We start from the raw sequence: 26,795 nt of genomic DNA, 5'->3' as shown, positions 1-26,795 counted from the left end.
TAAGTTAAGTAATGGCTGTGGCAAGTCGCCTACACAATGAAAGAAATAAATTATTAGAGGTGTGATAATGTAAAATGCACCTGTTGGATGTTTCAACAACTCAGCACGTATGTCACAATGTCAACTTGTGTCGCATCACTTAACACTTAATTTCTTGCTTTATTTTTACAGCTAGGTACTGTAATAGAATAATTAATGTCTGACCACCACTAGTATTGCAATTTTAAGGAAGAACATGCGAGATTTTAGAATTTCGTGAAAATCGGGATGGTCATTAGTTTTGGTTTGTTGATTGTAGTGAAAAATATAACATAAATCTGGAGACTCGTTGAAAAAATGATATTTACTATCCAACGATATGTTTGTGATACAGAGATGAGTGTTTGTTAAAACGTTCGGTTTCGTTTAGTAAACATAAAGATCCCAAATGACAGTTTTCAAAATACGTACTAAACATTTCACGACTTGTTTGTTTTGAGTACGAGTGAACAACTATTTAACTTCTCATAATCCTCGTGGTGCAAGTCAATCACTTTTTTTCTAAATTTTACAGTTCACTTAATTGCAACAAGCTTTTTTACTTGGCAGGTTTATTTTGTCTATTAAATTTTATTGTGTACCCCTTGAATTTTGGCCAGTCAGTGTATAAGAAGCTCGAGTTATTTTTCGTGACGAGCTTAATGGTTATTTATTGGACTTATTTTAAGTCTTCCTCGGGAGATATTTTCGTGTTGACGCTCCTGGCCCACCCACAACATAAAACTCGCTTAATTATCATCAAACTAGCGAATTCTAACAAGATTTCAATCCGTCGTGTGAATCTGGGCGGTTAACTTTAAAGACTTTGTCATGATTTATAGCGATGGTTCATTGTCGGCAAATGTTTGAGTGAAATATCTTGTTTTGTAAATAGTGTTTAGTAGCTGATGGGTGAGGGTGGCTTCGGTGAAGTGTCGCGCAAGTGTTACATGGGGTGGAAGTCACCAATATATGGAGTGTATCCGGCATTGCCTTTCCTTCAGCTGTTGCTCTTGTATCTAACTGAAATGTTTCCTGTCTTTGAAATTTTTATTTTAATGCAAACTGTGATAACTCGGTCGTTTAATAAGTTAACGACCTCTTGAAGATGCCCCAGTTATCCGAATTGGGAAGTAAAGGCTATTATTTTTATTTCGTTTGATAAAGACTAAATGTTCCCAATTTAATTGTGCTTGCCCAAATCGGTTTTTAGTTAGACGAAGATTTTGATAATGCTATTTTATAACGCCGCATAAACCTATAAACTTCTGTTGAAATATTAGATAAAAAGCGTTTCTGAAGCATTTCGTGGAGCCATTTATTGGAAAGAAAGAACTCTTTTCGAATACCAAAAAATATTGTTTAAAAATTGAAGTTTTCAATGTAGACAATTAAATTACTTACCTGTTCAAGGCTCATTTCCAAATTGTTTTTTTTTTGTTTCCCTTCGTTTTATCACTCTTATATTACAATTATTATTATAAAAAATGGCTTACTAGGTTATTGTTGCGTCTGTTCCCAAAATTGGCTTCAATATAATTGAAATACGGGAAGCACTAAATCTAAAAATCCATTAGATTTTTTATGGGGACACGTCCAAAAATTGTGCATATAAATCGTTAATGTTTATTGAGGTATAAAACCAGTCAACTGAAATAAGTGTAATAGTCTATTGTGAAAGTAAATGGTTTAAATAGTGTAAAAATTGTGTTCTCCAATGCCACAAAAATTCGACTTTATTTTAGAGGTTTGTTTTGCTTACCTGATAATGATAAAAATAATGTAAACATTACTGAGAAAATTTATTTAAAATTTTGCACTATTACATTAGTAAAGTGTAAAGAAAAATTAACAATAAAAACAATTATAAATCAAAATAAATCATAATTTGTTAAACATACAATTAAATTACATACATAAATACATATAAACAAAGATCTTGATGAGAAAAGATCTCATAGCTCGACTCGGACGGAATATAAATAAACAAAATCAATGTACTCGGTATTAGTGCTTCAAATTTGGGTGTGTAAATTTAGAGTTAACAAGAAATTACTGAAGCAATCGCAATCTGGAAAGTGTAGTTCCAACGCCACGTCTTGTTTCTTAAATGAAGCACTTTGGGTAGGTAGGGCTGCTAGGCTCTTCCTTCACTGAAGTCACCACTGTAACAGTAGCTGTGGATCAGCAGGGGGCGAACTGTGGGGGCCGGGGGGGTACTCACAATCGGGAGGCCAATAAGGGGGATATCTAGCAGCAGCTTCTTGCCTCACACCGCAAGGACTAAATGCTGCAGGGCTTGGATATCCTTGTTGAGAGTATCCTCCGGCAGTGTTACAACCAGTGTATGATGCCAATTGCGATTGCCCCAGCCACGTGGCGGTATCGTATCGAGAGTATGGGGGCGGATAAGATGGGGGTGTGAAAATATTGCGCGCTAGAGGAAGCCCGTGTTGTCCCAAAGCGTCTCCGAAAAAGGCTTTTGGGTACGGTTGAGCGCGGTAAGGTCTCTTCATCCGCCTCCGCCGACGGTAATTGCCGTTTTCGAACATGTCTTCGTATTGAGGGTCTAAGGTCCAGTAGTTACCCTTTCGTTCGCCGCCTCCTTCTCGTGGAACTTTCACGAAACACTCGTTCAGACTGAGGTTGTGTCTTATCGAGTTCTGCCAACCTTTCTTGTTTCGTTCAAAATAAGGAAATTTCGCAGTGATGTATGCGTAGATTTCTGACAATGTTGCACGTTTCAAAGCAGAAGACTGAATTGCCATCGCTATGAGTGCCACATATGAATAAGGAGGTTTACTTTGGCTACTACTGCTAGCACTGGAGTTCGTGGTAGCAGTCGATGATTGTGGTTGAGGAGAACGATTGGAACTAGAACTAATTGCTCTAACAGGTTCTTCTGTGGAATCAGCAGACGTGTTACTATTTCCATTTCCCGTGAACGTGCTACCAGCATTTCCTCCATTTATTGAACTAAAATTCGACGTCGGCGCCACAGCTATAAATAAAAAAAAAAACACATTAAAACTCAATACATAAGTGTGCAGTCACAGATACTATTATCATTCTGTTTACTATGAAATTTGACATTATGTTCTGTAACAGGTCATGAATGATAACATGACTATTTATAATCAAGATGGTCGGGCCTCCCTCAGCGAAGCACTCAGATTTTATAAATAAACATTTCGAGATCAAACGATGCTTGTCTTCGGTGTACTTGCTAATAATCTTTCAAAAGAGCGCATATTAAGTCGCTCCTCTATTTCACGTGTGTTGCTTATGAAAGCTGTCGTTTATTTGTGGCAATAACGATCGCCGAAAGAAACAGAAATAACGCGAATTCATCCGCACCCGGTGGTAGCAATAACACGCCCGATTAGCTCTCGGTGCTGCTCTGGTAAAGGAACTCATTTGAGTCGCGTTTAATTTTGCAGAGAACAATCAATTCCTGGATGACAGTCTTTTTAATCTCATTGCTTTATAGGCTGGCAAGGAGTTTGATTTGTACTTGCCAGTTTTGAGAAGCTACGTCTCATTCTTCTCCTTCAAAAGTAGTTATAATATACTTCACAAAATTATAAGGAAGAACCACAGATACCCGAGTTTTTATAATAAAATGTATAAATTCGATAACTTCAACGCAACGATAATAAAACTCGAGCACATTAGCAATTTTACTTCCTTGTTCACTGTGCCAGAAGACAAAATTATTGAGCAAAGAAGACAGATTTTGAAGATTTTCATTTTTAGAACAAACCACTCTGAAATTTGTTATTATAATCTGTAAATTTGAGGACGTTAATACATTAGATTTGATATTAAAATTTCTGCTTTTAGGGCAAGCGAGAACTTGAAAGTCTAGTAATTTTAATATCAAATAAAATTAATTTGGAGATGTTGGATATTTTAATTTTAATAATGGTATTAAAATTCTTATCGATTTCGATAATTTTAAGAATTAATAATACTGAATATTTTTAAAGCGTTCCCGTTATGAATACCGGAAATTGCAAAAACTTAACGATGTTCTACAGTTACAGACAAACTACTTTACAATTGAATCAATCAAAATTATAATTATTACAAGTTGGGGTGATCCTGAAGGTGAAAACAGTTCGTTTCCGCCGTTTTTATTTCTTTTGCTGCGTGTGTTATCAAATGAGCTGATATCTGTGAAGCAAAATATTCCCTTCTGATGACGCTGCGATGAAGTGAAGATCGCTGTCAAAATTATCTCTCTAATGAATGACTTAATTAGCGATTAAACTGCCGGTTGATGTAGCAATAAATTATTCCAACTGGTCTTGTTTTTGGCCGTAGATTAAGAGCTCGTGCTGCAATCTGCACGTAATGGGAGTTTATTGCACAACACATGGAATATAATAAACGTGTAAGTGCCTTGTACATTACGAAAACATCAAAATAAAAGCACACGTAGTCAAGGGTGGGCCGTGATTTTCTTAGCAAGAAGCACGTTTTAGCAAACAAACGACGGCATTTAGCAAGTGCAATCGACTTGAGATTATGGACATGTGCTACGGTGTTCGAACACAACCAAGGAGCAGTGAACGTGGTGAAAAGTGCCAAGTTAGCCGCCCACGTACAGCTGCTGAACGTGTCCTGCTCGGGCCATTACCTCGCCCTCCGTCACTGACATGCTTACCACAGAAGGTTCACATTTATATGTTAAAATTACCGTCTATATGTGTTGGAAACCCATAAAACCCAAAATAACCAGAAAATGGGGCTGGACAGGAAATTAAAATAAGCAATACAATGGTCACTAAAAAAATTCCATAACGTGACACCAAATTTGTTTTGCTTATTACTACTAACCAGAGCAGGATATTACTTTCATGGGACTATAATCTCATAGTGTTACTTTGTTTTACACGGGTTTTACTATACCTCGAGAACATAAATTTTTATAGATCCCACGTAATTTGCATTTTAAACAGATTTTGTTCCGCCCATGTGGATATAACTTCCCACAGAACTAATGACGTAGATAACGCTCCGCCTCTTCCCGTTTACACTTGGAAAACAAAACTGAAGGGAATATAATGCCAATCGTTACATTTAGATTAAAAATTTGCCCTGTTTAAACCTCAAGTATCCGATTCAATAAATAAAGCAAAGCGTTTTGCTTCCTCCACCTACTGCAACACACTATGCTTCTGGTATTGGTTAGAACATACCGCGGAAACTAAACATCAACAAAGAACAATCGGAGCTTTATTGGTGTCGTATTATGTTGCCTTTTTTTTGTTGTTTGAAAATTATAGCAAATCAACAAAATTATTGCCAAAGGAAGCAAAACTTAATTAGACCGAGTGTAATTTCCTTCAAAAATGAAAGACTTTGAGTTTGCAAGACTTAAAAAAATCGTCAAGTTGCTTGAATCAATATCTCCACATTGTCAATTAATTTGAGTATTCAGAATTGTAAAATTCATGTCTCAAAATTGGCGGATTATCTCTTCAAAACCAGCATTTCCGACGCACACTGCTTACTAAATTTGCCCTTTGCGTAACAACCGACACACAATTTCAAATGGAATTTTATCAAATTATTACACAAACAAGACGTTCATACATTAAATTCGTATACTTTATGTGAAACTGTAATTAAACATGACTATTGGCAACAGAAATATAAACTAAATGTTCTACTATTAGTTATTCTTGTAATCAATTTATTATATTGTTAAATGTGGCGAAGGAGCCCTATTTTCGGATAATTTAATCCTCCACCAAAATGTGTGAAGGAGTTTTATTTTTTTTTTATCATTTCTACAGTATTGCACTGAAAGTATAATATTTAAATCTGAAAAAGCTCAGATCATCATAAGAACGCGCTGTAGAATTGCCCGGGTATTACAATTTTAAAACACTCATTCATAGCTATTTCAGCTCAGCCATTCATTTGTGGAATATTTCGCTAATATGCCGTGAAATGGACTACTAATAAAACAAGGGTCTTTTGTAAACAAATGTATCAATAACATGCTTTGGGGAATGATGGGAGCCTAATGAGTGGCTTCAGGGAGAGAGCTGCACCATTATAGCTGTCATTCATCCTGTAACTTTATACAATGCGGGGTTAACTTTGCAGTTATCCAATTAGAGCGTTTTTACTAATTATTTGCTTGTTTGCCGGTGAAATTCAATATGGGCCGTCTAAAACATACTTTCTTTTGCCACTTGGAATTAAGCAAGTAGTCTGAAAAATATGTAGGTGAAAATAATTTTGTTTGGTGCAGGGATTTATTTTCACGACTTCCTAGCAAACCGGTAAAACGAAATTAAAAACATTCAATTTTCAGTTCAATTCTGGAAATCTGGAATATTCTACCTCCCGCACTAGCAACAAATTCCAGTAGAATTTCGCCTTAGGAAACATTAAAACAAACATGTCTGAGCGTACATTATAGAAGGTAAAAAATAAACAACACACGGAAAACCGACATGTTTTTACGAAGCTTAAAATTGTTTCTATCTACCAAGTTACGAAAAATGAAAAATCTTGTATACTTCACCACAATTTTGTATTTCCCGTGTAAATATCCACTGAGAGAAAACACAATCTTTTATTTTTAGTAGAATAATGTTATCACATCGCGAGAGAAATTGGGATTTACGCCGCTCGTCATGAGTGTTTTTCAATTTTTTGTTACAACGCTGGTGTGAAATGATGACCTTTTGCGAAGCTTATCATAGGTCACCAGGACAAAAGGCAAGGCCTATGACGTGGTGATGTTAAGACGTCATCTTCTTTTTTCAAGAATGATATTGGCGTTGTTGCATTTGAAAAACACAAATATATTAACCATGACTGTAAATACGTAAATATTTAGATGTAGAATGCGTAAACCGTAACCTTATTTACAAATACTTGATAAAACTGTGGGTTAAATCTAAGTTTTTCCTAGATGCTTCGGGCCTTCCGGAAAATATACTTACCGAAAAACGAACAAAAATAAAGAGAAAAAAACAATAGAAAATGTGAGAGGATTACGAGAAATAAAAGCAATCACAAAATCACGATCTGCATTTCGAACCAACCAAAGCAAAATGTAAGCAAGTATTTATAAAACAGACTCACGGGTCGATTTCAAGTCACTGCGTTAACGCAAATTTGCAACCGTTGCCAAGGTATGAGCAATGTGATTGGCGTTGCTATGTTGCAAATGGGATTTGCAGTAACGCAAGTCACACTTGAAATCGACCCCTCAGTGATCAAATGAAGCTGTTTGCTGAGTAAACAACTACGCGACCAATGTCTGCGTTACTGCGTAAATGATAAGAGCAATGTGGATTATAATTTGATTACACACGTCAATAGTGTTGCTAGTTTACAAAAGAAACAAGGAAAATTACAGTTTTTTAAAGAGATGTGTAAACTCATCTTTCGCTGCTTTAATGTTTTACACCGGGGAAATAAATATTTATGGTCAAGTTTGTAAATATCTTGAAGAGTTGATAAATAATACAATAATACGTGATAATTTAGTGCTAGTTTTATATCAAGAATTTGCAGGTTCTGGAACAAAAAAAGAAGAGTGATTAAATTTCACCCAATTAACTGAAAATTGACTCTTTATTCAAAAGCGTGACCGTTCTGATAGTGATAACCAAAATTTGATAAAGAACTTAGCATTGCAACATTCAAGATTCCATTATAAATCTATGCCAACAAATTATAGTTAATGGAAAAATAAATAAAAGGTAAGAACTACTACTAACAAATGAAAATCTATTATAAAATGAGCCCCATTTCCCGTACTTTCGATGCCACTGACAACAAAAACTCGCCTGTTTATTTCATGGGTTGAGCAAAGGCGGTCTAAAAGCGATTACTGACCACCAGTTTTGGTTTGTGGCTTCGATGTCCTGCTCTTCTATTGGTTAAAATCTCACATTTGTTAGTCAATTTAACTGTGATTTATTAGGACAGAAATGGGTACTCTGACCACGTCGCAATTTCGATGATTAGCTGATGGTATTACCTACCCACTTCTACCCCAATGTTCTGTTGGACTCACTAGTAAGCAATTATTGATGATAATCGTCATTTGCATTAATCGATCATTGTGGGTGCCGTACTTTAGAGATTTAATGAAAATTTTGAGTGTTACACCAAGTGCCTCCTTTTTAATTGGCTGATTGATATTGCCCACAAAATTAGTACCAAAATTGCCCCACAATAACAACTTAATTTACAATGACAATGGCACGCCACCGTTTTTCAGGATATCATCCAATAATAATACAATTTTCATAATAAACGAGCCCTTGATTTTGATTTATCTATAATTTTTCGCCCACCTTTAAAAACAATTGATTTATGGCAATTCAAATTTCTTCTTTCTTTCTAGTCTTCCCATTCTTGAAAATAAAAAACGAATACCAAAGCTCAAAAAATTCGTGCTCTCTTATTACTTCTAATGCGATTTAGTGAAAACGTTTCATAGATTTAGAAAACTCCGTTCCATTATCTACTTTCGATAATAAGTCATGAATAAAAAATATAAACTAATTTATAATGCATATTTTTAGTACACCCTGTAGTGATGAATCCTGAAAAATACTTACTACTATGATTATGAAGCGGTAATGCAGATGTTAAAGGTGGTAACGAATAACCGGCATCCGGTTCCGCTTTGATTTTTGGTACATTGGTGAGGAGATCCTAGAAGAAAGAAAATTAATAAATACAAAAAAAATATATGGAAATTGAAAAAAAAACAGCAAGAATGTGTATGCATTGGCAATAATTATTTTTTTTAAGAGATTTCCAATTTGGCGACGCCCCACAACTCTTCGAAAAGAATTTTCGCCTTGAGTGTGAATTTCCTTCGGAGCTAAAGATGAGCATGCTCCACTGTTTTACAATTAAGAAATGCATTTAGTTTAGCCGAACGCGTTGTTTACAGAACAACTGCAATTCAAAAGTGCAAGAAGGTGAATTATCAGTATCACTGAGCAATTAGCCCATCTGTTGGTGTGAGAATAGGTAGACATGTCATTTACTAACCAGAAACTTCATTCCACAAACTTTGCGACAGATCTGAGAAGATGTATGCACTGGATTGTACAAGAAAAGGTATTTTAAAACAATTCAATATTATATCTAAACCCTTATAAATTTGCCGTAAAGCTCAAAAATTTTGACAAATTATGACTTTGAAGTTAGCTATTAAAAACAAATGAGGAGAATGTAGTCTGAATGATAGTCTGAGAATGAGGAGAGTTGATGAAAACATCAGTTAGTGCGTTCGTTCCACTTAATTTGGTTGTCAACGAGTTAAGATGACTTTGAAAGTCATTCAAATCAAAGCTTTTTAAGTACAAAGCTGACACATGTGTTAGTACAAAATGTACTATTAAATTCAAAGAGTTATGGCCAAATTAAGAGTTACATATAAGTAGGACTAGTTAATGAAATTGTAATAATTGCCATTCTCGACAAAGATGGTTTTGTTCAGAGACGCATTCTTATTCTTGTCTTTAATGCATCATCGACCGAAATCTTCGGCATTCGACAATAAGGCCGATTTTCATGAAACAGGTTTGATTATAAATCTTTTAGTAGTTAGACGTAGAAATAGTTTTTGAATAATAAATGCCCATCCTGATATACAAACAAAGAATTACGGTTTATTTTAACCCCTTCTAGAGTTTGGAGTTTTTGAATGTCATTCATAACGTAATGTACGAAAATTTACCCCAACCACCTGTGTTTATACATTTTATAAAAAATGAAATCAAAAACATACACATAAGTAAAATGTCTCCTCTTTATTGGACAAAACATTAAATAATCGGGATGGAATGTTTTGGAACTCTGCATTTTCCGAGAAATAAAATATAAACTGCATTTTTCGAGAAACAAATAAAAAACAGCAAGAAAATTTACGACCCCTCACTAAGAATTAGACTCAGTCCGCACTCAAACTTTTAAAATTTCTCGGAAGGATCAAGCACTTTTAGAACACCGAACTCTTCAATAAAATTAAACAGCATCCTAATAAATCTAATCGGTGTTTGTTAGAAGCATGTAAAGAGAAGTTAAAATTTTTTTTGCGAAAAAGGGAATAAAATAAGAAAGTCCTTTAGACGAATTTTGTAATGAGCCAGTGATGATGAATTAAAAGCAAAGCACACTTGATTTCTTACTTCTTTAAAAAAGGTGAACATATTTTTCTTTGACTTTTTTCTGACCTCCGGATTATTGGGACAAAAAACATTTTCCCGATGTGTCCTAATTAAACGGAGTCGACTCTATTCACTTCCATTTAAAAAATATTTGATGCTGTCAGCTTATTTGTTCAGTTTTCTTACATTCACTTTTCTGAAAATGTTTGAAGAGAAGACTATCAAAACTAATTCATTCTACGGCCCTTTTACAAATCTGTAGTAGACTTTTTTTACCAGTAGTGATTTACCAAATAAAATATTCCATCAAGTCAATCTGACAACGCAGCTATAAATCACTTTATTTTTGATTGGAAAACATTCAAGGGAACATACGCATGCTGTATTAATTTCTGATGATAACAGCAATCGGATAACTGTTTCCTCGAACTTATGAAGTCATAAACGAGTTTTTTTTTTAAATCACGAGTCAGTTTCCAGAGAAACCGTTTTCGAAAATGTAACGTACTAGCCTTGTTATCTACTCCTCATAAGTTTTTTGAATAACATGTCAGAATTTCCTTGATTTCGATAACACAATAATGTACCATGGAAGAATGTGCCAACAAAATTACTGCATTGTTTGTTAATAGAAAGCAATAAAATTAAAATTGAATATCGTACTTAAAGACGATTACAATGATAGATACATCCACAAGTTTACGGAAGAATCGTATCCTGAAGTACAGGTAGTGTGAGATTGGCGATTATGTTGATTGGCGATTATATTGATTGGCGATCATTCCAGTTGCGTTACACGCTATAGTGCTTCTTGATTACTTACAGGGTGGTCTAGAGACTTGGCGGAACCTCTAGATATGCCGCCTAATAAATTCAATGAGCAGAACATCAAGCATTACGGTTTAAATTAGGTTGAAGAAAACAAAGAAAGTAAACATCCTATTCAATTCCATAATATAGAACCATCATATGTGTATCTATAAATATACGAGTAATTAATAAATAAATTTCAATATTTAACACTGTGCGATGGGAGGTCTCATCAACTCTCGCACAACTTATTAAACTTGTGGCTAATTGAGTAATACACAATTACAAAATATTTATTGCAAAATCTGCGAAACTGATGACTAATCAATCAGTGGTTGAAAAATGTAGTGACCCACTTACGTGCACGTAAAGTGAAAATATAAACATAATTTTATGTAACAAATTCATACCTCACACGACTTGTTCTCTTAATTAAATATCGAAATAAACACGCCGGAAAATAACGCAATAATTTTATTATTCAATCATTTAGTTTACAAATTAAAATTGACTTTAGAAGTACATAGCTGAAAACTCGAGCTTTTACATTTTCAAAGTCGAGGGCCAATAAATAAGTATGTACTGATATTAAATGTAATGTCTTCGCCCACAAAGTAAAATGACTAAATTGGCGTTTTATTTTTAATTTTCTTCTCATGTTCAATCAATAGCATTAAATTAAGTAAAAGATTTTTATGCACCTGCATTTGTCTTATGAATGACGCCAAACAATAGAAGCATTACAACCTTGCAAATAAACATGAACTAACCAACTTGTTACATTAGTCAACGTGAACGTACTCTAATGCTATAAAAGCTTAGGATCATTGATTGAACTACTGAAAAGACGAAAGATGCAATGATGCATTATTGTTTCCATGGAAAACAATGTAAAACTGAAGATAACACCGACGATAACGAGGAATGTGGTTTGAATTACGTCTTATAATAAATATCCTGAGTCAGCGGATTTATATGCACAAAGAATGAAGATATTTCGGAACTTTTCCGCATTTTTGGAAGTTTATTGCAACGCACGTAATTTGTTTAAGCGTTTCAATTAAATAGCATTTTTAGGGAGTTCATTGGCTCTGCTCTGTATTTAGAAACAGTTCGTGGTAAAAAAAGTGCATTTTCTGTGAATGCAAAACTCGACAAACGAATAAAATGGGAATGTCAACATCTGCTCTGCCACCTGATGAACTTTCCACAGAAAAATTGTAATGTGATTCTTGTACAAAAATAAACACTCTGAAGTTGTCGTTCATTTTACCAATGCAACATCAATTTTTGTATCTCATTCGGAACATTTAGTTTTATCTCTTTCCGGATAACAAGCATAAAATGAGTCGATACTTTTATGATTCTGAGACTGGAGAAATTTGAGCTTTACACAGCAATCGATGACTTCATCACGTTATGGGAAATACTTCTCCCGGAAACTATTTACTGTTAGGACCATATAAGTCTTTTATGCGATTTTATGTCTCTAATTAAACTAAGCATTTCGCGCACTAATTGGCCAAAAATTTTCGAAAACTGGTTTGCTTCTTGTGTAGCCTGTTTAGGGAAACATAAATAATCTGAACGATAGAAACTCCCACATATGTTCTGTTCACACTGTAATAAGACTGAAATATCTTAACAGAAATTTATTGAAGTGATAACATAAGCTATAACAGTCTCCCAAGCAGACCAATTGAATTGTTTTGTTTATTAAATTAATTACAAGGTGATATCACAGGTGAGTTACGATAATTTTTACAATTGCGATGGGTCTTTTATATGATCTTTTGTAAACGCGAGAGGGTTTTCCGCTGGGAAATGATAAATGATAATGAAAGAACGTAACATTTTAAATTAAAACTCTTTTTGGGCCGAACGCATTGACCTTAGCTTAGTAATTCTATTTTGTATGATTATAATTCTTCTCTTGAAAACAAACCTTCCTGATAAGAAAAGTCATTCAAGTTGATTTTTATGGTAATGTAAAAACACTGCTGAATTAAAAACAGATAAGAGAGACAAAATTACAAAATCAGTTACGATTTAATGATATTTTTCATTTAATATGATTATGAAGGATGCGATAAGATGGAAAAATATCCGTACGAAAACAGAAATCACTGGAAAGGAAAGTGCTCGGTTCTATTTTTGACCACAAATTGAGTATCCTTGATCGAGTACCTCGAAAAATTAAATTCAACTTCGCAAACGAAAGTAAGTTTCGTATTATTTGTTGTTATATTTTATGGGAAAACATGTGAGAGTTAGTATCAAATTAACGATAATAAAGATCAGGAGTTTATCAAATTTTATTTAAGCGAAGAGATAAATTTTTGCTAGAGATTGCTGTAATCAGTTTGAAACTGGCGCTTTGTGGAAATGAGCTTGTATCAGCTCGAGCCGGGCCAAAATTAGATCTTATGACTATCATTTTTAGAGTTTCGAAAGAATGCATTAATAGAAATGATTTTGTCACTTTTGTCAGATTAGTCATGCATTTTATTCCTCGTCCAATAGAATTACCCACATGTGTCGCAAAGTAAGCAAATTAATGCATCTTAATCGTTAAATCTTAACGATTTTAACAAACGTGAGACGAAATTAATAATTTGACACAACACATTCATAACTCCTACTAAAACCAACAAAGTAAATGAGCGTGATTTGTTTAATTCACAACATATGACAGTATGACAACCTACATTAATTAAAAGCCATTTATCAAAGAATTCTATGAATAATACAATTATTACAAATTACTCTGTGCGATACATTTGATTTTTTCGTTGAGTGCATTTCCGACCTCCTCTAGAACAATCCTGGGATTTCTTGTAAATGAGTCATTTTTAATCAACGCCTACTTATTCCAGACCAAAAATAAACAAGCTCGCATTACAAATTTCACACCATTATTAATACACCAGTACAACAGATATGAATAACATAACACTGATAACAAGAAAGAAAAAATGAGAACTTGCGAATAATGCTGAATGGACTGCAACTTAAAACTTTGATGAGAACAACTGTTTACATTTCACATCTTGGATAATTTATATTTTGAGTCATCCATTTCACCAAAAATTTCTTTTCACACGTGACAATGGTAATTTCGTATAATTGAATGGATTAGTCTAATGAGACAGACAACAAAAAATCATATTTTTTTAACACGTTGTGCGTGCTTTATTTTAGTTTCTAAGTAATCGCCAATCTTCACGTGCAGAACATAAAGTTCGTAATAGTTTCCGAGCAAGAAACACTGAAAATAGTTTCCTCCAATGTTTTAAACAAGGCCTCACACAAAAGAAATCAGAAAGCAACTGATTTCGGGATCTAATTTTTTTGTTTTCTTTGCAGTCTTATCGGACCGAGGCCACTGAATCTCTCGATTCACCGATAATTTATACCCGATTGTTAATTTGGTAACATCACTTAACAATTAACATCAGTACCCGAACTAATCCAGCACAATAATGCGTTTATAATCGGGGAATAGAGTTGCATTGTAGAAATGTGACAAAATCATTTTCTCACAATTGCATGATAAAAATAATCGCGGTCGTAAAAGAATTTGGTGAAGAAGTTGAAAAACAAATTCTGGAGAAAATTTCAACATTACCGTCTTCGTTTGGCAAAAATCTAGCAAATCTACGGTCATTTAAATAGAAGATTGAAAGAAAATTTACAATTTTGGCCTCAATCTCAAGAGCAAAATTTTCACTCCGGCTTGCCGAGGCTGTTATATTTTTTTTTGGTTTCCATCCATCCTTTTTTGTTTTCACACCGAACAACTGCAAATTGCCCCCTTGAAGTATAAATCTAAAATTAGGAAAAAATAAAATGTCATCCCTCATTGACCACTGCTAGACTTTTATGACCGGTGGTGGTGTTTATTTTTACTGTTACGATTTATGTGACAGTGAAACTGTCTTTTTTAATTTACGATTGGTATTATTGGTTTCTTTGAAATACATCTCTTTTTAGATCATTATAATTGGATATGGAAAAATGCTTTTTTTTGAGCTTGGTGAAATCATTTTATTCAAGCTTCTTGAAGAAGACAACAAAAATATAAAAATAAGAGGCGATAACGAAAAGACTACTTATCTATCTACTCTGACGTAGGAACATAAATCACACAAAGATGAACAAAAATAAATAAAACTAAATTTTCATTGAAATGCATTTAGAATTGAAATGTTTTTGTTAACAAATGTACATTTATTAATTTTTGACTTCTGGCAATGGTATTTTTGCTCAGATTTGATTTTTTTAAATTACCGAAATTTGAGTAATTAATCAACGAAATTACTGATAATAATCCCACTAGAGTCATAAACAAGTTGTTTTGTTTTAAGCTTAAAACGTAATATTATAAGCATTCATTACTATACACTTTATTGGGTGAAACACCATATTTTTAATGTTCTGATTGTAAAGTACGAAACCTATTCAAAATTTTAAGAACAATAAGAAGGTTATTAAAAGAAACAATTTAAGATCCAAAATAAAATTTCCTAGGTACAAACAAGCACAAATTAGATCCATGTGCAATGGAAATTTGAATTTACTTTTGTTCTTGAAAAATTGCAGTATGGTGTCAGTTGATATAATTACTTTACATTTTTTTCCAAAATTCCTAGAATTGGAGGGTCTTTCAATGTTAACTTCTACCACACGATTTTATGAATTATGGATGTTCTAATAAATTAAATTTTTCTCCCAATGGAGAAAGAAAGAGTTTTGGGGTGTTTCAGCAATTTAATGTTTTCTGTTACTTTGTTATCCGCTTTGTTGTCAAAAAAACGATGATATTTCTGCCGTTAAACCAAAAGTTCATTGAATCTAGAATGCCAAATTTCTGAAGTTGCCTTCACTATGTAGAACAAAACTAATTAGAAAAACAAATTTTACAAAAATATGTGCAAAGGTGTAATAAATTTAAAATTGAAAAGAAAGTACTTTCAAAATTACTTTCAATTAGACAACAATTGACCTGAACCTTCATTTCCGTAATCAATTTATTTCAACTGTGCATTCCAATACAAACCCATTTCTAAATTTCCTCTTCCAATCAATGGCACGCACTAATCACGAGATCATAGTGAACCTTGAAGTTTTTCATTTGTATTAACCATAAATACCATTTTGAAATGAAGTGCAATTGGAATCAACTTCACTCAGATCCCATGCGACGGGTGGGTGCGTTTACGATTGTTTCTTCGGACTTTGAACGCGAAAATTACAGTCTTGAAAATTGGTCTTCTGCAGTTAGAAGGCACCGGTACCAACTCTTTTGACAAATATCTTTGGTAATGATTAGGTATTCACCCGAATTTTTGATGGGCCCCAAATGAATTGATTTTGATATAAAATTTGAACTTACCGGTACAGTGGACAAACCATGTGAAGAATGCATCGAGCGTGGGGCAAAATTAAGAATCTCAGGTAATTCATTCATGATGAAAACAAGAAAGTCTAATCAACAGTTCAGGAACACAACACAAACATATCATTAACAATGTTTATTTATTTACGATTACTATTTTAAACAAACACCATAAAACGCGCTTATATTATTAAAATAATCCGGATCATTTACACCAAAGACACCACAATTATCCCACGTTTGTTTGTTTTTCACTAATTTATCAACAAGATCCAAGATTTCAGATCTGATCGAATCAAATCCTTTTAGATTTGATATGTTGATATGGTTGTACTTGCGTTAAATCGACAACCGACGGATACTTTAAACATGTTGCTTTCACACACATAAGTTTCACACAACACTGAAGTAGAGTAGGGATAACCTGGTTTAATCAGGGGCTTGACAAAATCCCCACTTCTGCGGCCGAAGCACCGCCTTAGTTCTGCCTGGAGTATTGGCGGGTATCTCCGTATATGAAACGTAGGAAGAGGCCACTTCATTGGTCTTTCCGTTATCTTGAAAGTGATTGTACCCATCGATTTCTACCTGAAAGGGGAAGGTACAAAAGAAAAGATGTCCGTTGCACGGATCCGCGGAAAGCGAAGAAATATTGTCTTCTACACGTGCAACGCGAGGCAGTTTTTTACAGAAACTTTCAAAAAGATGATAAAAAAAAATTGGAAGCTTTTCTCGATGTCAGAGTAATATTGAGGTATTTTGCCGGGCTTTTTGGATCCCATTAAATTTCTCTTGTGATAATTTAATAGGTCTTTGTTCCAAAATATATCAATTGATAAGGCACCATGTTTTAAGTCAATTAATAACAATAAATCAAGTGACAAGTGTGATATCAAAAAATTACCTCCTTCCCACACCTTACATACAAAAATTGAAGGCGAAAATCGAAAAATTTAATTGTAAAGCTTTAAAAAAATCTCCCACGGTTTAATTTTGGGAATTAAGTTCATAATGGCTCCAATGAACTTAAAATGTTTCTAGTATCCACCTATACACTAAATCTGTCCAACTGAATCAAAATTAATTCGGCTTAAACTTGTTTAATGCAACGTATAGTCCTATTTAAGTCGGCTTAGTTCAGTTCAAGCTACTTTAATTTAACTTAAACTATGTATAGTTCACCCAACAATCTAGTGCAGTTATGGCTTTATCTGATTTGAAATGAACCGCAATGAATATTTTTACCCAGTTGGTCAATTTTACAAATTGAGACAATAAAATTCTTTAAAATTCGACTGCCTAGCGTTTATTTATCGTTTTGATATCCAACACTTTGACGAAGCTAAATTCTACTAGAAATTGACTCTTCTGAAAAGTGTAAGCACTAAAGTAAACTCTCATCCTCACATTAACCCTTTTACTTGTTAATTGAAACCGATTTTATAAAAGAATCTGCAAATTCCCAGGAATCTTGCGTCTTGCTGATCAAAAATTTACCTGAAACAATCAGATTATTATCCATTTTCATCTATCGTCTAAGTAAAATCTCATCCTCTTATTAACTCTACTTTACTACTCTACATTAACTACAGTTTGTGAGGGTCAAAGATGTCGAAAAAAAATAGAAAATCCTGATAATTTAGAATTTAGTGCCTTCATTATTATCCGTCAGTTCCATTAATTATAGTAATAAATAAATTGTCGTTTGAGGTAATCAGATATCGTCGGCTTAGGTCGTTAAGTTGGTAAGTCCATTTTGAATGTTTTTTAACTGAGATCGAAAAATATAAATTTTTTACATATTGTCGAGTTAAGTTGTTAAGTTGCTAAGTCCATTTTTGAACACAATGCGTTTTCAATTTTATAAAAAGAATAACAGAATGGTACCGCATTGGATGCTTTTGTCATCATTTCAGAATTAAGAAACATTCTATTTTCATTCTCCAAATTTTCAAATCCAGATTTGGCGACAAATATGTTAAAAATTAAGATTTTTTGACCTTGGTTAAAAAATCAGAATGGACTTAGCAACTTACCAACTTAAGCCGACGATATGTAGTTTTAAAAATTAAGAATAAATAAAGTTAACCAACGTTGATGAGTAAATCAGGAACGGATGCCACTTTTTAAGAATTTCCTACCTGCTTTTATGCGATTAATAAAATTGTAATTGTAAAGTTTCAAATAACTGCGGCATCAGAATGAAAAACGATAGGCTAGCCGTATTTTGAGGAATTTCATTGTTTCAAGTTGAAAGACTGACTTCAATTTAAGACATCAAACCAGTTGAGAGTTATAATGATTTTGGGGGATTGCGGTAACATTGCTGTAAACGGTTTAAAAAATCAAAGCCATAACCGCACTATCCTGGGTAAATTGTAATTGTCATGTTACCTAGATCTTTTAAAAGGGCCTCACAAACCTGGTTCTTTCACAAGGTTTTTGAAGGACGAGTTCGACTGTTGGAACGATCTGTGGGCAAAAACGTCGTTCCAAAATATCAGAAATCTTTAAAATCCGTCCATCTTCGTTTCATCACTTGGGGTGTCCAGTTTGTGCTATATTTTCTATATAGCAGTCTTCTGCTGCTGCCTATCTAAACTTTTCTAATAATTCAAATGACCAATAAGTCACGCGTTTTAATAACTCTTTGGTTAATATTTTTGAATTTTTGTGTTTTCTGGACTTATATCTTTTCCAAGTGAGTTTCAGAAATTGTCAATTTAATTATTATTAATTTAATATTCATTTATAATTAATACCAAACTTTTTGGTTCATAATTTAGAATAAATGTTTTTTCTTTTTTATCTGCTGATCTTCTACCTTATCCAAATGTAATTTCAGAAAACGCCAAGCATGTTAATTTAAATTTAATTGAATTTTTTTGGAAATCGTCAGTTTTTTTTAAAATTAACTATGTAGGTAATTTAATTTCTGAAAAACGAAAATGTAATTCACTGGCGGAATTATTATCAGAAAACTTACTTTGATGGTAAGGTTTGATCAATTGGAGATCCTATGGAATACTATAGGTACCTTTGAATGTAGGAAACAAGATTTGATTTAATTACCACATTTTACATTTTCCGAAATTTATTTAACTTTTTTTTTCTAATTTTAGATACGTTTTTCACATTTTTTTAAAATAAAACCCGTTAATTTGAAGATCTGGTAAATAACACTTTCTGAAATTATAATTGATATTGATATTTTCTGAAATTTTTTAAGAACATGCAAGCTACCGCTTACTATTGACAACACTTTCATTCGGTCCATCCCTTCAAACCGACCAAAAATTATAGAAGATAATATAATAATAATAATAATAATAATAATAATAATAATATCTTTATCAGATTTATAGCCAGTTGTGTGTCCGGCTTCTTTCTTTGTTCCAATAGTTTAACCCGACGATCAAAATCGTCGTGCAAGAACCAGGTTTGTGGAGCCCTTTTATAAAAACTGAAGGCATTTTATTTAAAATTATTACTAATGGGGGCTCGTACAAATTTTGCCGACTGTTAATCCTAGCGATTAGTTCTAATGAAGAAATTGATAGTTGGAAAGTACCTAATGCAATAAATTTTGAAAAGGTCACCTATAAGTAAAACTCAAATTCTCAAAACTCAAACTTGAAACTAAATTTACCCAAGTTCCATTACTCAGAAAGTCATGATCAGCAAAAAACCTGTTCCAGTTATGAATCACATCCCTTCGTAATCTTATTATAGTGTCACGTGCCGAATTTTACGTTAGCCCATTAGACCACCTGCTAAAGGTCGCACGTCTGTTTTTTTTTCTCGCCTGACTTCCTGAAGAACGAATAGAATAGATTTGAATTTATAATTTACATATGTTTATATAAAACTTTTAGCGTGTAAGCACCTCAAGATAATAAAACAATTTCAATATTTTTCTAAAGATGTGAAGATGTAAAATACCCACCTGTCGGTTAAGAAATTATTACTCGTATAATTGGGTACATAAAGTACCCATTTATTGCCAATAAGACAATAATAGTTTAATTAATTTAAGTAGGTCGCTGTATCAACCGTATCAGCACAATTAAAATTTAAGTACCACTTTTATTGTCTCCTAACTGCTTAAGGTATACCTGCCAGAAAAATTTCCCAATGTCTTTCGCAGGATGAAACACGTCATGTTGCAAAGTGTGTCATTAGAAGTGAAGTTTTGCTGAATTGACAAAAATTGCACTGACCCACTAACATTAAAAGTAGGTTGCTTATAAATTGATTCCAAAGAAATGGGTCTGTCTTGAGACCAAAATTGGTACAACTTATTGTTAGTTTCAATCCCAATTTAACACTCAGTAAGAGTTTTCCCCATACTTCATAATGGAATTGATTAATCCGGTAATGTAAAAATTATATTTTCGGTGTAAATTGGTCCAAAATAAGAAATTAAAAGAATCCCCTTTCTAGCTCCAATGAGGGCGTGCATCACTGCCAATAGCGTTGACGGGCGTGTTTCACAATTTCATCCAGACACGCCTTTGTTAGGTACACGTTCACCAAAAAAAATAACAGTTGCTTTATTTTCTGATGTATTTATTTATTTTATATGTTTAATAGTTGAAATAGTTTAAAGGCTAATTTGGTTAAATCGCTTAGGGAAAAACAGGGAATGATTTGATCCAATTTTGGAATATAGGAAAATATCTACACAAAATTTAGTAAAGGACGATCAATATTGCTTCAACAAAACAGAAAAAAGAACGATTTAAAGGTTACAAAGGGCAAAGGTCAGATTGATTTCATTACTTACCTTTGTTCTTCTGTTTTGTCATTAAAAACACCATAAACTAAAAACAAAACTTTAAGAAAACTGAAAAAACTAATTTTTATTCAAGTTTATTGTGGGGATTGAAATTGTTTCAATTAAAATAACAATAGAAGAATTAAATTTTACTGAATTTCCGTAGTTTAATTTTGTTACTCTTGACTTGGACATACATATTTTAAAAATTTCTACAATTCTTTGGAAATGAGGTCTCATTCCCAAGACCAATAAAGCAGGTCAAATTTCGGCAATTTTTCTCTCCGTTTGGAAAAATTCTGACACGTAATTAAATCATCGAGGGATCCTTTATCATCACTTATTGATTTCTCGAATAGTTTAATTTCAAACCAATAGGAAACTGAAGAAAGATTATCGGCCAAGGGACAGGGTCTTGAGATCATTGAGAACAATAATCGCATATGTCGCAACTGATTCAAAATTCAACATTCTGATAAGGGAAAACTTTCTAATAAGGGAAATAATTAATTACAAATGCATTCAAGCTTTCCTTATGTGCAAGAAATAGTTGGGAAATCGATAAAACAAAAAAGAATTGAATTTTAAACTTGGATCTTCTGGTTTTAACCAAAAATTTTCATCTGGCGATTGAAAAAGAGATTTTTGTACATTTCTCATTTTTTGTTGTAGGTATACATAGGTACTGGATGAATCATGATCATGACTAATGAATACCTAAATAATTTAAATTTTCATTTCATCTTTAGCAAGGACTTTGAAATGAAGCAATGAAAATCTCAACTCTTCATTTGCACTTTCAAAGTGCCCAAATTGCCTTATGACCAAAATAGCATCAACATGTTAATGATTCAAATAAAAATTGAGAATTGGATAAATTTTTACTTTTTAGCAAATGGATTTAATTTTACAAAATACAACAAAACAAAAGAGAAAACATTTCACCATAGATATTCAATACGTGCTTTTAGACCATTTTTGCTGAGATGACGTGACATGACTCATAGGAATTAAACCTTGACACATCGAATTCGATTTCATGAAAATAAAATAAATAGAAACCATGGTCAGTAAGAATAGCAAGAGTTCATGGAAATCGGAGGAATGCCTCGATCTCAGCAGAAATTTCAGAATTTCAAGTGGTAGTTTATTTTTGTATACCTACTTATTGAAAGAGGGAACTAATAAAATCCCGAACTGCGGTATTTTTTTAAATAATAAACATTTAAATCGAAGATAACATCAGATTAGGTGTTTTTTTGTTTGTCGTTATCCTCAGATTAATTAATAATAATTTTAATAATATGTATACCTAATTGGTTTTAATAATGCCTTCGTAGCAGCGTAACTATCGAAAAATTTCAAGAAATTTGAAATGGCAATCAAAAATTTTATTGCTGAACTGACCCACGACTATCGAGACACGGTTTTATTTCCATTTTACTTCCACTTACAAAGCCAGTTTAGTTGATAGGTCAAAAGATCAGACGCGTGTTCTTCGACGTGTATATTAGGCAAAGAGACTCAGAACTCGGTCCGGTTTGTTGTTGTTTTAAAACCAATTTGAAATTTACGACGTCATTTAAAAAAAGCCAACAGTGCGGGATTTATGTTTCCTCTGGTGTTTGTGCTATTTAGTAACATGACTCTTGGCGAGTTCACCAGCAAATATGCAGTAAATTGGCTGGTTCCCACAAATCATTGTTCTATTGCAAACTAGACACTAATGTCTTCTTTTATTGCTTGGGGATTGGTTGCAAGAGCTGTCTTTATATTAGCAAGACAAACATGGCAGTTTTATTATTCCAACTTTTTCCACATATATTTGAAGAAATTGTATAGATACTCTTACTGAAATCTTTTTTTTTTATGCTTCAATCTAAATGACTAAAAATGGGCCATGCGTTTTTCTAGAAAAAGATAAACGTGTAGGTAAAAAAAAATTTGTCAGATTCATGTAATCCTACGCTTGAAAATTTCCAAATATCTAAGACTACTCTAGTACCTAAAATATATTTGAAAATTCCTCGATCAATTTATACAGTGCTTCAATTATAAACGCAATTTCGGAATAACTTCCTAATATTTATCAGCAATTGTAATAACTATTAAATATCAATAAACTAAAGGTTCTGAATTAATTATTACAACAAATCTTCAAAACGGAAATGTAGTTTATTATCTTATTTTTGATGAGATTTGAGGCAAATGTCTCATCGTTTGTATTACCCGCCAAACGTGCTGACACCGCAGTTTCAGCGCAACATCCCAACAACGCTAAAATCACTAAAGTTTGTTTGGATTTGACAGTTGTTGATGTGACATTTGAACATTAATCATCTACTTCACAGTTTTTGCACCAGCACCTTTCCTTTTCATTGTTTTTTGTTATCCCTTTTAAGTGTGATAGCAAGAATTGTGTTCTTGTAATATTCATTCAATCCTAGCACCGTTTCAAATTAGCGGACAATCCCAGTTTTTTTCAGGAAACTTATAAAAAACCAGGATATTGCTCAATGTTCATTGGTCCTATTGTTGGTGCTATTTCACGATTGTCACGAACTCTCAAAGATGGTATTTATAAAAACTTCGTTTATTTAATATTAATAAAACCTTTCAGTCAGGAAACGTGAATATTTGTGCTGTCACTGATGATGTCAAACAGGCTTTGAAAGATTTCCGATTTCGGAAAGCCCAAGATACTGCTGCTCTTATCTGTATGTAAGTGGTGTTGCTTGACTTTTTTTTTGATTCTTTGGTTTAGTGAAAGTGGACCGTGAAAAGCAGCAAATAATAATTGATGAAAAACTGGAAGGCATCACCATTGAGGAACTCCAGGAGAACTTACAAAGTCATCAACCGCGGTATATCATATTATCTTATCGCCAGGAACACAAAGATGGGCGTATCTCTTATCCTCTTTGCTTCATTTATTTCACCCCGCGCGATAGTCACGCTGAACTCCAAATTATGTATGCCGGCTCTAAAATATCTCTACAAAGGGAAACAGAGATTCTTAGAGCTTTTGAGATCAGAGAACTTGAAGATTTAACTGAGGAATGGTTGTTGGAGAAGTTGGGTAATTAGTTTAGTTGGTTATTTACTTGCCAAAAGTATGAAAAGCATTAAGAATATTTTAGTACAACGTTAGAATGTAGGAGCAGGTATAAAACATTCCAAAGCAACACCAAAAGGATCCATTGTATCAAAGACAAAATATTGTGTTTTGTTAGATTGTAAATGTTGCATTTTATATTCAAGTTTATACTTTTGTATTGAAATATTGGAGTAATTGTAATAATTTTTTATTAACTTTTAAGAACATAAAATAACAAATGTATCAATAGTGGTGTAAATCTTTTCTAATAATGTTAAATGTTACATTTGAAAAGGTTCCATAACAAAAAGTGTATAAAACATGTTTAAGGAAATAAATCACAACAAGAAATCGGTTCTTTTTACTATGTAAATACGTCATTCTTAATTAATACAGAACATAATAATAAGAACCGAAATCCTCTTTTATTCAGTTCCACCAACCTACAATTATCTAAGATTTTTATTGATCTTCACGACTCTTTGGCAGGGACAAGTACTCACGCCGAGATTAAACAGTAAATCATTCTGCAACAAACATACTCATTAAGGATTTCGGTTCTCATTCAAATCGTAGCCAAATTTTACCGCACATGATCACACTGAAAATAAAGTTTCTTAAAAAATTACACAGCCTTGTCAATTATTATGTCATCAAAGATGTTAACTCGCCTATACACAAGAAATAATTATTATAGTTCCAATATCATACAAATTTAGAGTCAGAGAGAGTCAAAAGCGTTATCACGTGTGATCATGAGCACTTTCTAGAGCTATTACATACCCATAAAGGTAGTAAAAGAAGGACAACAAATAAAAAGCTAGTTTAATCCACCCTTCCCTCTGACATCTCGTTAATACATCTGCGTTCATAATACTCGTGGGGTCGTAGATTCCCAAACCGGACATTATGGGTCGTGTCCTGTACCTATTTACATGGTAAATAATAAGTGGGATGTTTAGAAGTAGAGAAAACCATTCGCCGGCTGCAGCAAAGAGAATGTTGAAGAAGATGTGCAAGATGTACTCAGGCACCACCAACTGCAACAGAAATCACGTCAACGTGTGTACTTTTCAAGTGTGCTGAGTAATGGAGTGGAATTCACAAATAAATTATTACTCACGGGATTTAGGCTGTTGCACTGATCGATGGGGTTCTTGTAATCGGTTTTTAATTCATCAAACGCAATAACGTGGAACAATGAGAAAAATATTAGAAAAGCATCAACTATTAGTGCGATAATGTAAGACAACGCTGGGAAGTTGAACGCCATTTTTGTACTTATTCGAATTTATGATTCATAAAAGAGCGCAACCGTACTTTACCGAACGGAAATAATGGAAGTATTGTTTAAAAAGCACGATATTTCCATAAATTCTATAGAAGCAGCTCGATCGCCGGATTATCGTCGTTCGGGGAGCCCAGCTAATTATAATTTTAGAGGTTACCGTTATCAAAACCAAACGTCATACTTGTCACTTGTCAACTTTGACAGTTGTTTGACAGTAGCCAGTGCCCAAAAGCCAAAAGATGGTTTTGTGAACTGTTTATAATCAAAACTGTGAAATTTAATGACTTTCTACTTTCCGCCTCAGTTATATCAAGAGTAGTGTCTTGACGACCATCACCATGACGTTGGTAGAGTTTTTTGGCTGCACCTTCCTCGCCTTTGGGCCCGCATTTGCTATGTTTTTATTCACAATCGTCCACGACCCCGTCAGGATCATAATACTCATAGCCGCGGCCTTTTTCTGGCTGGTGTCGCTCCTCTTGTCGTCGTTATGGTGGTACATTGTCATACCCCTCCGCAAAGATCTCGTTTTTGGTCTCATCTTCTCCGTTTTCTTCCAAGAGATTTTTCGGTACATCATCTACAAAATCCTCCGGAAAGCAGAGAACGGGTTGAAGAAAATAACTGATGACAGCACCCAGATCATAGAGAACAAACATATTTTAGCCTATGTCAGTGGTTTAGGATTTGGAATCATAAGCGGAGCATTTTCTCTTGTGAATGTGCTGGCTGATTCAATTGGACCAGGAACAATGGGGTTAAAGTCTGGGAGTGAAATGTTCTTTTTGACGAGTTCAGCCACTGCGCTTTGTTTTATTTTACTGCATACCTTTTGGGGAGTGATTTTTTTCAATGCTTTAGACAATAATAATAAGTTACATGTGGGAATTGTAGTAGCGTCGCATCTTTTGGCGTCTTGTATTACTCTTTTTAATCATTTCCAGGTCAGTTCAGCGACGCTGGTTCCATTATATTTTATTGTTCTCATGACTGGTTTATTCGCGTTTAAAATTGCAGGAGGCTCCTATGCTAGCTGCAAAAGCTGTATTAGTCTTAAGTAATTTATTGTAAATAGGATATTATAACAATACCACTATATTTAATTTGTGAACATATTTTTATTAATAAACCTTTGTAACTAAAATTTGGTGTAATTAATTCTTTGTCCCTTTAAAACCTACTATACGCTCTTGGTACACAAATAATCATGTATTATTTACCGATTTAGGGGATTTTGACTT

The 26,795-nt window shown here is 33.5% G+C and overlaps 4 protein-coding genes across 6 annotated transcripts; 2 read left to right on the top strand and 2 right to left on the bottom strand.

Annotated features, from left to right (window-relative positions):
- Positions 1–1,960: 1,960 nt before the first annotated feature.
- Positions 1,961–16,788, bottom strand: LOC148175186 (uncharacterized). Of its 2 annotated transcripts, XM_088036100.1 has the most exons (4): positions 16,387–16,788; positions 8,619–8,715; positions 2,243–3,019; positions 1,961–2,183 (listed from the first exon to the last, which is right to left on the bottom strand). In XM_088036100.1, exons 1-4 carry the CDS (start codon positions 16,459–16,461, stop codon positions 2,125–2,127), a joined length of 1,008 nt encoding a protein of 335 aa, XP_087892226.1. In that variant the 5' UTR covers positions 16,462–16,788; the 3' UTR covers positions 1,961–2,124. The 2 variants fall into 2 exon arrangements, with proteins under 2 accessions (XP_087892226.1, XP_087892224.1); XM_088036098.1 differs by having other exon boundaries at positions 1,961–3,019.
- A 6,654-nt stretch (positions 16,789–23,442) lies between these two features.
- On the top strand, positions 23,443–24,614 carry GMF (Glia maturation factor). Its single transcript, XM_088036646.1, has 3 exons — positions 23,443–23,740; positions 23,787–23,883; positions 23,931–24,614. The coding sequence occupies exons 1-3, from the start codon at positions 23,738–23,740 to the stop codon at positions 24,251–24,253; spliced, it is 423 nt and encodes a 140-aa protein (XP_087892772.1). The 5' UTR covers positions 23,443–23,737; the 3' UTR covers positions 24,254–24,614.
- On the bottom strand, positions 24,456–25,763 carry cni (protein cornichon). 2 transcript variants are annotated; one of them, XM_088036645.1, is made up of 3 exons: positions 25,387–25,762; positions 25,047–25,303; positions 24,456–24,790 (listed from the first exon to the last, which is right to left on the bottom strand). In XM_088036645.1, exons 1-3 carry the CDS (start codon positions 25,534–25,536, stop codon positions 24,763–24,765), a joined length of 435 nt encoding a protein of 144 aa, XP_087892771.1. In that variant the 5' UTR covers positions 25,537–25,762; the 3' UTR covers positions 24,456–24,762. The 2 variants fall into 2 exon arrangements, with proteins under 2 accessions (XP_087892771.1, XP_087892770.1); XM_088036644.1 differs by having other exon boundaries at positions 24,456–25,303; positions 25,387–25,763.
- On the top strand, positions 25,739–26,698 carry aph-1 (gamma-secretase subunit Aph-1). Its single transcript, XM_088036643.1, has one exon. The coding sequence runs from the start codon at positions 25,893–25,895 to the stop codon at positions 26,613–26,615; it is 723 nt and encodes a 240-aa protein (XP_087892769.1). The 5' UTR covers positions 25,739–25,892; the 3' UTR covers positions 26,616–26,698.
- The last annotated feature ends 97 nt before the right edge of the window (positions 26,699–26,795 follow it).

This window comes from Gnatocerus cornutus, chromosome 5 (genome assembly GCF_029298725.1).
Source record: "Gnatocerus cornutus isolate USDA-ARS CGAHR chromosome 5, icGnaCorn1.1, whole genome shotgun sequence".
NCBI classification, from domain to species: Eukaryota; Metazoa; Arthropoda; class Insecta; order Coleoptera; family Tenebrionidae; genus Gnatocerus; species Gnatocerus cornutus.
This window is presented reverse-complemented; position numbering and strand designations above follow the sequence as displayed.

What these genes read in the sequence shown, in the direction of transcription:
- aph-1 (XM_088036643.1), top strand. Translation starts at nt 25,893, where the DNA reads ATGACGTTGGTAGAGTTTTTTGGCTGCACCTTCCTCGCCTTTGGGCCC.
- LOC148175186 (XM_088036098.1), bottom strand. Translation starts at nt 16,461, where the DNA reads ATGAATGAATTACCTGAGATTCTTAATTTTGCCCCACGCTCGATGCAT. An exon ending in ATGGTTTGTCCACTGTACCG is followed by an intron (nt 8,716 to 16,386) that starts GTAAGTTCAAAT and finishes TCTTTCTTCTAG; the next exon opens with GATCTCCTCACCAATGTACC. An exon ending in ACCGCTTCATAATCATAGTA is followed by an intron (nt 3,020 to 8,618) that starts GTAAGTATTTTT and finishes TTTTATTTATAG; the next exon opens with CTGTGGCGCCGACGTCGAAT.
- GMF (XM_088036646.1), top strand. An exon ending in AGATACTGCTGCTCTTATCT is followed by an intron (nt 23,884 to 23,930) that starts GTATGTAAGTGG and finishes TCTTTGGTTTAG; the next exon opens with TGAAAGTGGACCGTGAAAAG.
- cni (XM_088036644.1), bottom strand. Translation starts at nt 25,536, where the DNA reads ATGGCGTTCAACTTCCCAGCGTTGTCTTACATTATCGCACTAATAGTT. An exon ending in AGTGCAACAGCCTAAATCCC is followed by an intron (nt 25,304 to 25,386) that starts GTGAGTAATAAT and finishes TTTCTGTTGCAG; the next exon opens with TTGGTGGTGCCTGAGTACAT.